The sequence below is a fragment of the Lipotes vexillifer genome, unplaced genomic scaffold (genome assembly GCF_000442215.2).
Source record: "Lipotes vexillifer unplaced genomic scaffold, Lipotes_vexillifer_v1.1 scaffold584, whole genome shotgun sequence".
NCBI lineage: Eukaryota > Metazoa > Chordata > Mammalia > Artiodactyla > Lipotidae > Lipotes > Lipotes vexillifer.
The window spans coordinates 2,550,374-2,564,743 of record NW_006783036.1 but is presented as its reverse complement, the minus strand read 5'-3'; the positions used below and the strand labels follow the sequence as shown (position 1 = coordinate 2,564,743).

Below are 14,370 nucleotides of genomic sequence, written 5' to 3'. Positions count from 1 at the left end.
CCTCGGGGCGGTTGTGCTCCTCCAGACGCGTCCTGTGAGTCACCCGGACTGGGCGCGGAGCACGTGTGGCGGGGACGGTGGCCCGTGCAGGGCGTGGGGCGCCCCAGGGAGGGGGAGCAGCAGAGCTTGCACGTGGGGGCAGACCTGCCAGCGCTCGGCTGTGCGCCCACCTGCGCCGGGGGAGCTGTCAGCACTGATGCCAGGCCGGGGCTCCTCGCTTGCAGGAATTCTGCCCCGGAGCTGGTCCCACTACACGGTGCCCGCCGGCATGACCGTCATCCAGTGGGTCTCCGACTTCAGTGAGAGGATCAAACAGCTGCAGAGCATCTCACTGGCAGCTGCCTCTGGTGGCGCCAAGGAGCTAAAGGTGGTGGCCGCTCCTGAGGAGCTGGGGGAGGGTCCCCGGGAGGATCCCTGGGGAGGGTCGGCAGCTGGCCCGGGTGCTGGCTCTCGGGCCCAGTGGGGCCGGCTCTCAGCTGGGGCTGCTTCTTCCCACAGAACATCCATGTGTGCCTGGGCGGCCTGTTTGTGCCCGAGGCGTACATCACTGCCACCAGGCAGTACGTGGCCCAGGCCAACAGCTGGTCCCTGGAGGAGCTCTGCCTGGAGGTGAACGTCACCACCTCGCAGAGCACCACGCTGGACGCCTGCAGCTTTGGGGTCACGGGTGAGTGGGGGCCACTCCGGCCGGCCGGGCTTCTCTTCCCTCTCAGGTTCCCCTCCCCTGTCCCCGGGCCTGCAGCTCGGCCATCGCCCCCTCGCGGGCCACCTGCTGGTGGTTCCCGCGCGAACGCGTTAAGTTAGAGCCCAGGCCCGTGGCCACGCAGCTCGTGCTCCCCTCGGGGGGTCCTGACCGCCCGCCCCCCCCCCACAGGGTTGAAGCTCCAGGGGGCCACGTGCAACAACAACAAGCTCTCGCTCTCCAACGCCATCTCCACCGTCCTCCCCCTGACGCAGCTGCGCTGGGTCAAGCAGACAAATGCAGAGAAAAAGGCTAACGTGGTGAGTGGTTCCTTCCCATCCTCTGTGGTCAGGGAGACTCTGAGGACGCCCACCGGGCGCCAGGGCGACGTCCCCGCCCTCTTCCGGCCGCGAGTCCCTGCGTCACAGGAGGGACCATCCCCTCCCTCTCGCGTGAAGCCCCTGCCCCAGAGCCCCCTTTCCTCGCAGGTGACCCTTCCCGTCTACCTGAACTTCACCCGAGCAGACCTCATCTTCACCGTGGACTTTGAAATCGCCACCAAGGAGGACCCGCGCAGCTTCTATGAGCGCGGCGTCGCCGTGCTCTGCACCGAGTGAGACTCGCCTTTTCTAGCGCCCCTTTCTGTAGCAGTAAAATTAATATTTAACGTTTATCCATTATTAGGATGTGTGGAAGGTACGGACTTGTCAAAGGAGAGTTGTTGGTGTGAGGCTAGAAGAAGCCGAAAGAAGCCAGACGGCTGGGAGGTGGAAACGGGAGGGGTACCAGGGACGTGGTTTTGAGGGCCGAAGCATGGCTTGTTTTATGAAATAAAACACTAAGCATGAGCCGGCTCCAGCCTCTTGTCTCAGCTCCGGCTCCTGTGGACACCCTGGACCCTTCACAACACAGAGGCAGCCCCATTCCTTCGAGAGCGCTGGCGCTCCCGGGGCGTGGGGCTGGCGCTGTGTCCCGTCACTGGGAACCCGTGGCCCAGGTGGATGCCCTCGTCCCGCCTCTTCTCTAGCGCCTTCGTTGCCACGACCCTAGGGTGGTGGCTGGAAGTGACGGGCGTGCTGTCCTGCGAAGCAGGTTTCTGGCCTGTGCGGGGCCTCGCGAGAGCTCCTGGGGCTCCGGGGCACCGGACCAGGCGTCAGCACAGGCCCTGCCGTGACCCCGGCCATCCTGCCGCCGGCAGCCTGTGAGCCAAGCTCGGCCCCAGCGCGGTGACGGCCTGAGGCCCGACTGGACGCCCTGGCCCTGCCCACACCCTCCCAGCCCCAGCGGCCTCCGCAGAGTGGCCGAGGGCCTCAGAGCCGGAGCCGCCTCCCACCCAGCTCCAGACGGGCCCTCTGGGGTCCCTGGGTGGCCTGAGGAAGTCCAGAGCGGTATCGGACTGAAGGTTGGGGCCCGTTTTACATGTTTTTCTCTGAACCAAAAAGGCTTTTTAGCTTTTCTTCAGCCACCGGCAGTATTTAATGGTGCCGCAGGCTCTCACCCGAGCGCCGCTAATGCCCGGGAGAGCCCTGGGAGGCCCACCATGGGTGCCTGGCCCCGCCTGACCCTTCCTCGCCCCCTCCCACCCTATTTACGGGGAAGGGTCTTGAGCACAGGTGCTGGGTGGTGCCGGGCAGGGATTCCAGGGCACAGGGGAAGGAATGCCATCCTAGAAACCCTGAAGGCCTGGCTGGGGTGGGGAACGCAAGGCAGGAGCCACTCCCACTGCCAGACCCTCGTCCCCGTGTGTCTTGGGGGTGGGGGCAGGGCACTGCAGGCCCAGGACTGAGGCTCCCCGTCGGGGTTCCCCGTGGACCCCACAAGGAGTCCCCCACCCGGGGCCCCTACTTCCTGCCCCCCAGCCTCACCCCTGCGGAAGTTCCATCCGTGGGGCCCGAGGAGGGACCCCACATCAGACCACCCCTCACCTGCCATCGGGGGTTCAGGCTAGACAGTGGGCAGAGCCAGCAGAAAGGGGGACCAGGGGCTTCCCTGGTGACACATTGGTTAAGAATCCGCCTGCCAACGCAGGGGACACGGAGTCCTCCCTGCTCCGGGAAGATCCCACATGCCGCAGAGCAACTAAGCCCGTGTTCCACAACTACTGAGCCCACGTGTCACAACTACTGAAGCCCGCGCGCCTAGAGCCTGTGCTCTGCAACAAGGGAAGCCACCACAATGAGAAGCCCACGCACCGCAACTAGAGAAAGCCCGTGCGCAGCAACGAAGACCCGACGCAGCCAAAGAGAGAATAAAAACAAACAAACCAAAAATAAAAGAGGCTCAGTGAGAAGAAGGAACGAGCCTCCGCCACCTGTTCTTTCAGATGTTACCCCATCAGGACACCCTGCTCGGGAGAGGAGACAGGACAGAGAAAGGACGGGATCGGGCAGAGGGAGTCTTCTCAGGCCAGGGGCAGGGGGCCCATCTGCTTTCACTATCCTGACGAAACTCTGTCATCAGTCCCAATATCCCGAGAGCCCGAGCTCCCCAAGGGCGGCTACGTGTGAAGAGCTCTGGGGGCGTAAGGGCCCAACGGGAGACACGTCAGCCAGAGAGCAGTGGGCCCCTACCGCCTGAGTCAAGGTTTAAAAAATACATAAATGTTTCGCAAAAGTAAGGAAATTCTCTGGGATTCAAGGGAGGCGGGGCCTTTCCTGAACTGGAAACCGATTTGTAGGCGAGGTAGTGGGGCCCAGAGACATTATTTAGGACGTAAACCACTAACGAACCCCTTCGTCTCAGACTATTAGATCCCGAAACTGTGTCAATACATTTCTATTGTTTAAACCTTAAAAAAAAGACATAAAGGGGCTTCCCTGGTGGCGCAGTGGTTGGGAGTCCGCCTGCCGATGCAGGGGACGCGGGATCGTGCCCCGGTCCGGGAAGATCCCACGTGCCGCGGAGCGGCTGGGCCCGTGAGCCATGGCCGCTGAGCCTGCGCGTCCCGAGCCTGTGCTCTGCCACGGGAGAGGCCACAGCAGTGAGAGGCCCGCGTGCGGCAAAAAAAAAAGAAAAAAAAGCCCTTATCATGCAGATTTACTGGAGAATTCTCTGAAACCAAGCTCGAAGCCACCAGGTTACACAAACACAGTAATTCTTCGTGGCCTCTCCTTCTGCACACTTCTTCCTAGCCAAGGTCAAAGTGGGCCTTGGAGACCCCCAGCCCCTTCCTCACCCTACCCCACCGGAAGGTGGCTCTCGGCCCCAGGATCTCAGCCGGCCCGTCTCAGCCGGGTGACCTCGTACCTTCTCTCCTCTGGCTCTTTGCAGCGCCCCGTCCCCGCTCTTTTACCCCACGGTGCTGCGCTGCTCTCTCCCCGTCCACCACCCTCCGCAGTTCGGGGCCCTCTGCCGAGGCCACAGCCTAACCCAGGTGACAACTCCAGGTGGGCCGCACTTGTGACTACAAAGGCTCCTGCTCAGAAGCTGGAGATGTTAGAAGACCTGTTGTTTGCACATTTCCTATGGAAGAGTTTAGAAGTCACCACTCTGTCCCGAGAGCCACCAAATTGCTACCTGCCAGTCGTGTCCATTAAGCTCTACCCAAGTGCCCCCTGCCCGCCCAGCGTCTGCCCGGTACACACACCAGAGTGTGCGTGAGGCCGTCCTAGAGGCCCCGTGTCTCCCGTGTGCTAACCTTCCCCGCCCGCAGCTGCCATTCTCTCTCTCTCACACACACACACAGGCTGCGCTTTTCTCCCTGGCGCCTATCTCTCTCTAACATCCTCTGTATCCTCCTCCTCTGACTCCGGGATCTGCAGCCCCTTCAACCCACTCGCACTCCATCACCTGGGCTTTTTGCTGCTGTGTCCACAGCTGTGTCCCCCAAGCCTGGCCCGGCAAGGAGCACGCAGCGGCACTCAGTGAATGTTTCCTGGATGAATCACGCACGTGTGCTCCAGAGACCTCTCGCTCTGTATGTCCCAAACCAAATGCTCTCCCCGCATGACACACCCCTCCTTTCACTGTGGCTAGAGCGGCTCCACCATCCTGTAAGACCTCCAAGCCAGAAACCACCAAGATTCTCCTGGAGGCTGAATAGCTGATGGCCCTGGGACCAGACTTCCTGGGTCCAAAATCCATGTCTGCTACTAACCCAGCTGCACGACTTCAGGTGTCTAAAGTAGTTTTCCAGAAAATTCTCTGGCTGTCCAGTGGTTAGGACTCAGCGCTCTCACTGCCGGGGCCCGGGTTCAATCCCTGGTCTGGGAACTAAGATCTCACAAGCCGCACAGCGAGGCCAGTAAATAAATAAAGTAGCTTCTCCTGACTTGCATACAAAACAGAAACAGACCCACAGACATAGAAAACAAACTTATGGTTACCAAAGGGGAAGCAGGGAGGGATAAATTAGGAGTTTAGAATATAACAGATACACACTACTATATATAAAATAGATAAACAAGGACCTACTGTATAACACAGGGAACTATACTCGATATTTTGTAATAACCTACAAGGGAAAAGAATCTGATATATATGTATGTATAGCTGAATCACTTTGCTGTACACCTGAAACTAACAGAACACTGGAAATCAGCTATACTTCAATATAAATAAATAATTGAAAAGATAAAGTAGCTTCTCCAGCCTCAGTCTCCCTATCAGTAAAATGGGTGAGCCACTGAGGAGCCCATCATGGATGTGAGAGGGATTAGCACGCTGCTCTCTGTGCTGGTTTATTATTTCACTGGCTGCTCCAAGATGAACATGTCACTGAAACATCCAACTCCATGCAAATCACCACCCAGGGGAATCAGGCTCAAAGGGCACCCAGCCGCTTGAAAAGTACATTTTATTTTATTTATTTATTTTTTAAAGTCTTTCTTGAATTTGTTACAATACTGCTTCTGTTTTATGTTTTGGTTTTTTGGCCACAAGACATGGGATCTCAGCTCCCCGACTAGGGATTGAACCCTAGTCGCACCTTAACCACTGGACCACCAAGGAAGTCCCAAAGTACATTTTTTTTTTTTTTTTTTTTTTGCTGTACGTGGGCCTCTCACTGCTGAGGCCTCCCCCGTTGTGGAGCACAGGCTCCGGACACGCAGGCTCAGCGGCCATAGCTCACGGGCCCAGCCGCTCCGCGGCACGTGGGATCCTCCCAGACCAGGGCACGAACCCGTGTCCCCTGCATCGGCAGGCGGACCCTCAACGACTGCGCCACCAGGGAAGCCCCCCAAAGTACATTTTAAATCAGCGTCACCCATCCACCGGGTGGTGGAAGTCTGCATGCCATATGGTGTTTCTTCTTTGATGGGAGGGTGCTGTCCAAAATTCTCTCAGGAGGCCCCGTAAAATGAGTGGAATGAATGGTATCCCCTCCCTCAAATATATGTCCACACCCTAAACCACAGAACCTGTGACCTTATTTGGAAAAAGGGTCTTTGAGACATAATTAAATTAAGGATCTCAAGATGAGATCATCCTAAATTTAGGGTGGGCCCTAAATCCAGTGACAGGTGTCCTTCTAAGAGAGAGATTTCACACACACACACATGCACACACACAGAGCAGAAGGCGATGTAGAGATTGGAGTGATGTGAGATTGGAGTGATGCAGAGATTGGAGTGATGTGACCACAAACCCAGGGTTTCCGGCAGCCACCAGAAGCTGGAGAGAGGCCTAGAACAGGGTATCCCTCAGTCTCCAGAGGAACCAACGATCACCTGGATCTCAGATTTCTGGCCTCCAGGCCTGCGAGAGAATAAATCTCTTGTTTTGTCAAGCTACCTGGTTGGTGGTAATTTGTTATGGCAGCCACAGGAAACTAACAAGCCCTGTTAGTACAAGTGTTGTACTCAGAGAAAAACCGTATGATCTTAAAGAATTCTGTTCTTTTCACTTGAACTTAAAAAGAACAAGAGCAGATCACGCCACTGTTTAGTTTGTGAGGGATGGGACAGCCCCCAACCTGGGCTGGAGGCATCTGTAGTCAAACATGAAAGCACCAAGGATGGCAAAAGGACCAGGTTAGACATGAAATCATCCTGAATTCAACTTTGGTCGCCAGAATTTCAATCATTTAAAGTGATATTCCCAACACGTGGGGAGAAATACCCGGCATGTGGGTTCAAGTCCCAGTCCCGCAAGCCATGCAGCATGGCCACACACACACACAAAAAGCCAGAAACAATCCCAGGGGCCACCTGGGAAAAGGTCTTTTTCACTGACTGACTTCACAGGTGTCAAGAAGTCATAACCTGGTAACCTGGGTTTTTGTTTTTTTCTTTTTTGGCCAGACCACACAGCATGCAGGATCTTAGTTCCCTGACCAGGAATCGAACCTGCACCCCCTGCAGTGGAAGCACAAAGTCTTAACCACTGGACCACCAGGAAAGTCCCTAACCTGAGGTTTTAAAATGGAAAAATGAGGGACCAGCCAACCAACTGCTGGCCAGTCCTGGGTCTGCCCCTGACCTGTCCTAGCCCCATCCCCTTGCCCATCGGGGCCTCAACTTTGCACAATTGTGGTTATTAAACCAGAGGAGTAAAAGCCCAACAGGAAGACAGAAATGGAAGATGAGAGGGTGCATTTTTCTCTCAGCCTCTTCTGGCATATTTTGCTGGTTTCATGTACTAACTGGCAAAGGGTCAATGTGGTAAGTAGACATTTGTTGCAGGTTGAACACTTGCCAAATTTTCCTACTGAAGCTTTAAAAAATTTACTTTGTAAATAGAATGCTTTAATGCATTAGTAAAATACTGGATAATAGCAAAAAAAATTAATAACAAAAATTAAATGCCTGCTGGGAGCTCCCTGGCTGTCCAGTGGTTAGGACTCTGTGGGTTTTTTTGTTTTTTTTGTTTTGTTTTTTTTTGCGGTACGCGGGCCTCTCACTGTTGTGGCCTCTCCCATTGTGGAGCACAGGCTCCGGACGCACAGGCTCAGTGACCATGGCTCACGGGCCCAGCTGCTCCATGGCATGTGGGATCCTCCCGGACCGGGGCACGAACCCGTGTCCCCTGCATCGGCAGGCAGACTCTTAACCACTGCGCCACCAGGGAAGCCCCAGGACTCTGTGTTTTCACTGCAGAGGGCATGGATTCAATCCCTGCTCAGGAAACTAAGATCCCACAAGCTGCAAGACACGGCCAAAAAAAAAAAAAACTAAATGCCTGCTAACATATACAATGGAATATTCCTCATCCATAAAAACGAATGAAATAATGCCATTTGCAGCAACATGGATGGACCTAGAGATTATCATACTAAGTGAAGTAAGAAAAAGACAAATATCACATGATACCACTTATATACATGGAATCTAAAAAATGATACAAATGAACTCATTTACAAAACAGAAATAGGGCTTCCCTGGTGGTGCAGTGGTTAAGAATCTGCCTGCCTATGCAGGGGGCATGGGTTCGATCCCTGGTCTGGGAAGCTCCCACATGCCGTGGAGCAACTAAGCCCGTGCGCCACAACTACTGAGCCTGCGCTCTAGAGCCCGCGAGCCACAACTACTGAAGGCCGCGAGCCACAACTACTGAAGGCCGCAAGCCACAACTACTGAAGCCTGTGCGCCTAGAGCCTGTGCTCCGCAACAGGAGAAGCCACCACAGTGAGAAGCCTGCGCACTGCAATGAAGAGTAGACCCCACTTGCTGCAATTAGAGAAAGCCCACACGCAGCAATGAAAACCCAATGCAGCCAAAAATAAATTAATTAAATAAGTTAATTAAAAAAAAACAGAAATAGACTCACAAACATAGAAAACAAACTTATGGTTAGCAAAGGGGAAAGGAGGGGGGAGGAATAAATTAGGAATTTGGGATTAACAGATATAACTACTAAATATAAAATAAACAAGGGCCTACTGTACAGCACAGGGAACTATATTCAATACCTTATAATAACCTATAATGGAAAAAATCTGAAAAATAATATATATGTATATATACATAAAACTGAATCACATTGCTGTACACCTGAAACTATCACAACATTGTTTGTAAATCAACTATACTCCAATTTAAAAAAAAAAAAAAAAAGGCCTGCTCACAAGGCAGAAAGAGGGAAAAGATAATGGGCCTTTCCCAAAACAAGGCCAAAACCCCAGAGGCTCTGCAGCCCAGGTCACCCCACCCCTGGAGCCACACCCAGGAGGAACACCCCTGCTCCCGAACTGGAGCCACTTCTGAAGGTTCCTACCTGGAGTCCAGGAGCAACGGCCGCAAATAGAAGGTGGAGGTGAAGTCCAGAGAGCCAGCTTCTGAGAGCAGGGGAGTTGGGGGAGAGAGACGCTGGTCTGGAGAAAAGAACAGAGCAGATGCAAAATGGTCTTTCGACCAGTATAATAATCTACTGGTATCAACATGTCTTTCGACAAAGAGGAGCTTAGCAAATCTACTCTCAAGATCTGCAAAGGAGAAAAAATATCGTGAGCCTCCTGGCCCCCATCCTCCATATGACCACATGCAAGAGGCACGCTGGGGACGAAGGGATTCAGCGCATGCCAAACGGGGCACCTCGAAGTGGGCCCCAGTGCTTAACTCAATTTTGCATGCCCACTTCAAAGGAAAAACATACTCAAAAAGTTCTCACTTAACAATATTCAAAAACAAACCAACAGTTCAAAATGGGCATCCTTTCCTTGCAATAAAATTTGTCCTGAAAGATTTCTCAAACTCTTATTCCCCAAAAGTGGTTTCTAAGACAATTAGCTTTATTCGAGTGCAGATAGGCAGCCTGGAAACAGTCTGTCATTTCACAGGATGCTAGGTCTTTATTTTTCTACCCACGTGAAACTAAAGATCTGGGCCAAGCTTCAAATATCTGAGCACCTTTCCTGGACCAGGAACCTGAGAGAGCAAGAAGTCTTTGAAGGTCGAATTTCTAAAGATAAACCCCTGTGCACGCACGCACACACACACACACACACATACACACACATACATACACACACATGCAATATACACACACATACACACACATACACACATACACATACGCATACACACACACACACACACACACACACACACACACACACACACACACACACTCTAACAAGAAACAATCCTGGATGTGAACATCTTCCAAGGACACCTTCATCGGCTCAACTCCCAGCCCCTGGGCCAGGGTAGGTTCTCAGCAAATATTATTCAAGTGTAATAGTCTAAAGGGAAGTCAGGAGACTGAACATTATCCCCCTTTCCTAACTGCACATAGAACAAGAAGGAACGCTCCAGGACATCCCTGCTGGTCCAGTGGTTAAGACTCCACGCTTTCACTGCAGGGGGCACGGGGTGCGATCCCTGACCAAAAAAAAAAGAATGGACGCTCCAAATAAATACGTTCTGGAGACGCAGTTTTTGAAGGGCATAAGCCTTGTTGTGTCCCCCTTTGCCTGGCAAAGCAATAAAGTTATTCTTTTCTACTGCATCCAAAACTCTGTCTTTGTGATTCAATTCATCACCAGTGCACAGAGATCGAGTTTTCAGCATCACTATGGGCAAGTAAATTCTAAATGCTCCAACTTTTTACTTGTAAAATGGGGATAAATATAACTGTCCTATGGGAGTATTGTTTGAATTAAGTAAACTAATGCATGAAAATGATTTAATTTTGTGTCTGATTTGTGGACAATAGTATTAGCTATTTTACTCATTTCTACAGATATGTGGTGTCTAACTACTGAGAAAAAATGTAGCATAGAAGTCAAGAGCACAGCTCTGAAGCTAGATTGCCTAGCTTCCAATCCCAGTTCAACCAAATTTTAGCTGGATTTTCTCCATTTATATGTGATAGTGTATTTGAATGTGTTTCTTCATGTAGTTTTTGTATTGGTTGCTCTGCTTATAACAGTATACATATGTGACTTATAATAATCTACTGGTATCAACATTTTACCACTTCAGATGAAGTGTAGAAATTTTGCTTCCACTTACTTCTTTTTACCTTTCTTACTTTTAAATATCATTGTCTTGAGTATCATGTACTTGTAATTTGTATTTGAACCGCTGTTCAATTAGGGAAATGAAGGAGCCAACTTGAGCTGCCTTCTGTTGCTTGATGGGGGTAGGGAAACTTCTGGGTCCACTTGCAGCGTATGTGTGTGTGTCAGGCGCAGTCAGAAACCTTCATCTCACTAAGTTGCTCCACCAGTCCTGGGGTACCAAATTATTTGGCTTTCCTCTTACCACCTTTCAGCATTCTCCTTTGGTAGCTTCTTACATTATTTCTAGGGTTTATAGTTGTATTTATTAGGGAGGAGCAGAGAAGAATACATGCATTCAATCCTGTCCAACAAGAAGTTGTGGACTGTTTTTGAATATTAAGATTGCTTAAAAATAATATATAGTCAATGACCAATTTCAAATTTTGTCCCAAATCTTCTTGCAATTTAGTGGAAATATTATGTATAGTTTAAAATAAATACTGGACCCAAAAAATTGTAGCTGGGGTTACTGTTCAAAATATTAGCTATGCTCTGTCCTTCGTAAGCATTTATGGTTCATTTATTCTCTCACCAATTTATTCACTTGTTCTAATTTGTAATGCACCAAGCAAGTGTAATAACTTGTCATATTTTAATAGGAAGAGAACACAAAACTCTCCTTTATTTTTGGTTTCTACCATTCAATCATATAATAATAAAAATTTATATTGTAATTAATAATGTGAAATTCTGATAAACAGTGGTATACAAAGTCAATTAAGATGTATACCCCATCTTTTTCAAATATTTAAAAATAAAGAATAGGAAGAATAGTAAAATACAATCCCATTAGAAAGAATGCATGATTTATTTTGAGTATATACAAGGTTTTTAAAGTACAAAAAAGAATAAATAAATAAATACGTTCTGCCGGGTATGTGGTCAGGTTCTTGGGAAGGGCGGAGGACATTAAAGTCTGTATTTTCGTGCACAAGTCACAGGGGGTATTTCTTTCTTCTTTTTTTTTTCTCCAGTGTTAATTTTTAAGACGGACACCTTCATACACACTTGCTATTATTTTGACCAGACACTTTTGGGTACAATTATTCTGAGATATAAATTAAAAAGGAATGACAGAGACTTCCCTGGTGGTCCAGGGGTAAAGAATCCGCCTTCCAGTGCAGGAGATGCAGGTTTGATCCCTGGTCAGGGAACTAAGATCCCACATGCCGCAGGGCAACTAAGCCCGCGCACCACAACTACTGAGCCTGTGCGCTTCAACAAGAGAGCCCACGTGCCACAAACTACAGAGCCCGTGTGCCCTGGAGCCTGCGTGCCACAACTAGAGAGAAGCCCACGCGCCACAATGAAGAGACTGCAGGCCATAACTAAAGATCCTGCATGCCTCAACGAAGACCCCATGTGCCACAACTAAGACCCAATGCAGCCAAAAAAATAAGGAAAATAAATAAGTAAAATAAATAAATATTTTTTTAAAAAAGGAATGACAGCAGATTTTTTTTTTCCATTTTGCAATCTCCTGTCCCTTAATGTCATGTGAAAATCAGGTCAAAAGTTAAAACTCCTGGGGACTTCCCTGGTGGTCCAGTGGGTAAGACTCTGCACTCCCAATGCAGGGGGCCTGGGTTCAATCCCTGGTCGGGGAACTAGATCCTGCATGCATGCCACATCTTAGAAGTCCACATGACACAACTAAAGATCCCGTACGCTGCAGCTTACACCCCGGGCAGCCAAGATAAATAAATAAATAATTTTTTAAAAAATACCTTACAACTCCAGTTTAAGACAATGCTGACCAAGCTTTAAAGGGAAAAGCCGTTTCAGAGGTGGCCACGTCTCATTTTACCTTGTGTGGTAGGTCAGCCTCTCCAAAGCTCCTGGGCTCCCCTCAGAATCCATCAGATCACAAAGTTCTGCAACCAAAACAGAAGAATCCCCGTTCAGGCTGAAGGAACCCACAGAAAACCTAGAGAACAAGACCATCCGGGATTTTATTTATTTTACGTCAGTTTGTCTAGAGGAAGCCACAGATTAAAATAATATTTTAGTTTGGAAAAATACCGTGTAGCTTTGCGTGCAGACGTTAATTAACCCCAGGTAAATTCCTAGGCGTCCTAGAATTCTCCTGTGGGCTTGGGGCCGGGGAGCTTCCAGACTTCCCAAGAACAGGCTGCCAGCCGTCCCAGGAGGGGGCGGGGTCAGCCGGAGGGCCGCCCCCCCGCCCTCAGCCGGGTCAGAGCCGGCCCGGGGCGCCCCCCGGAGGGGAGCTGCGGTGCCCCTTCTCAATCCCTCACTCCCCCGCCAGCCCTCACCTCGTGCCGGGGATCCACCCTGCAGGCCCGACTCCTGGAGCGGGGCAGGGGGAGCGGGGGGAGGGGACAACACATGTTCCTCCTTAAGGGGGAAAGAACCGCGGCCTCTCCGAGGCAGGGAGCCCAGCCCCAGGGAGTGGGGCCCCATCCTCACTCCTCACGTCAGAGGGGCCCCCAGGGTGCTTCGCTCCCGCAGGGCCCACCCGCACGGTGGAGGCTCTTCCCTCCCACGAGTGACCCCCCACCCCCGGGGCTGGGAGCCAGGTCCTCAGTCCCACAGGGCAGCGACACGCACCACGACGGGAACGCGGTCTTCACTCCTGCAAGGCCACCACGGGGCTGGGCGGCCCTCCTCCCACGGGGCAGGGACCCCCTCAGGGTCTGGGCTCGGCCGCCTCGGGCCCCTCCTGGACGCTGGGGCCACTCCTCGCTGGAGGAGGCCCACCCGCGTCCTGATCCGCCCGCGCGGCTTCAGCCGCCGCCGCGCCCGGCAGCAGCTGCGGGGAAAGGCGCCCCGGGGGGCGGCACCTCGTGCGGGGCGGGCGCACCTGCGCCCACCTGCCCGAGACCCACAGCGCCCCCTGCAGCCTCCAGACGTAGCAAGGAACTGGCTCCTGAGGGCGACTCCGGGGGGCCGTGTTGTTACTCAAGTCGGGGCCGGCGGGACCCCTGGGCAGGTGAAGTTGGCGCCGTGGTTGATGCTAACTCAGAGCAGCTGGGGGTCGGAATGCGAACGTCGGGTGCGCAGGGCACAGGACGGTCCCCGCAGACTTACCTTCTGAATGGCATGTCCATTTTGTTCCCACAGTCACCATCACCGAGTCGAGAAGGAGGGTCTTGCGGTCCGGACCTGTGTGACGTCCCAGGCATCTCCATGGCAACGAATCTTGAGACTCCCTGCCCGCCGCGCCCCAACGTTCAGGCAGTAGACTCCTGCTGCCCCTTTGCGAAACTCCTCTGATCCTTTCCGCCGCGCTAGGCCCCCCATCCGTGCTCCACTCGCGGCCAGAGAGGCCTTTTTAAGGACACAATTTTGCCACAAAACCTTGAGTGACTCCCCTGTGTCCTGGGATGACCTTCAAACTCTTTAACCCCGCGCTCCTCCCCGGCGGCATCCTGACCGGAGCACTACGCCTGCCCCAGGGCTGCAGCCCCTCCCACGTCTCCTTCCCGATTTGGGAAGGTACCAAGCCCCCTCCCTCCCAATCATCCACAGATCTGACTTCACCTGGAAAGGCTTCCCTCACCCCGCCCCCATCCCGACTTTCTTAACCTCCGCGGCTTAGTTTGGCACCTCCTCCAGGAAGCCTTCCTTGACCTCGAAGTCTTGGTTAAGAGCCGCTCCTCTGCACTCCCACAGCAGGCCAGACCAACCTGTGTAGAAGCTGCCTACTGATTTCTTTTTTAAAAAATTGTATTTATTTATTTGGCTGCACCAGGTCTTAGTTGCGGCATGCAAGATCTTTAGTTGT

The 14,370-nt window shown here is 52.1% G+C and overlaps 1 protein-coding gene and 1 non-coding gene across 2 annotated transcripts in view; both read left to right on the top strand.

The window, feature by feature from the left end:
- Positions 1-1,299, top strand: part of DYNC1H1 (dynein cytoplasmic 1 heavy chain 1) — a 72,410-nt gene extending 71,111 nt beyond the window's left edge. Inside the window, exons 75-78 of the mRNA XM_007455658.1 lie at positions 225-367; positions 499-667; positions 875-1,002; positions 1,171-1,299. Of these exons, the coding sequence (XP_007455720.1) occupies positions 225-367; positions 499-667; positions 875-1,002; positions 1,171-1,299 (569 nt within the window). The remainder of the gene's footprint in view (positions 1-224; positions 368-498; positions 668-874; positions 1,003-1,170) is intronic.
- A 10,860-nt stretch (positions 1,300-12,159) lies between these two features.
- Positions 12,160-12,232, top strand: TRNAG-CCC (transfer RNA glycine (anticodon CCC)). The gene has a single exon. It is a non-coding gene; the product is annotated as a tRNA-Gly (tRNA).
- The last annotated feature ends 2,138 nt before the right edge of the window (positions 12,233-14,370 follow it).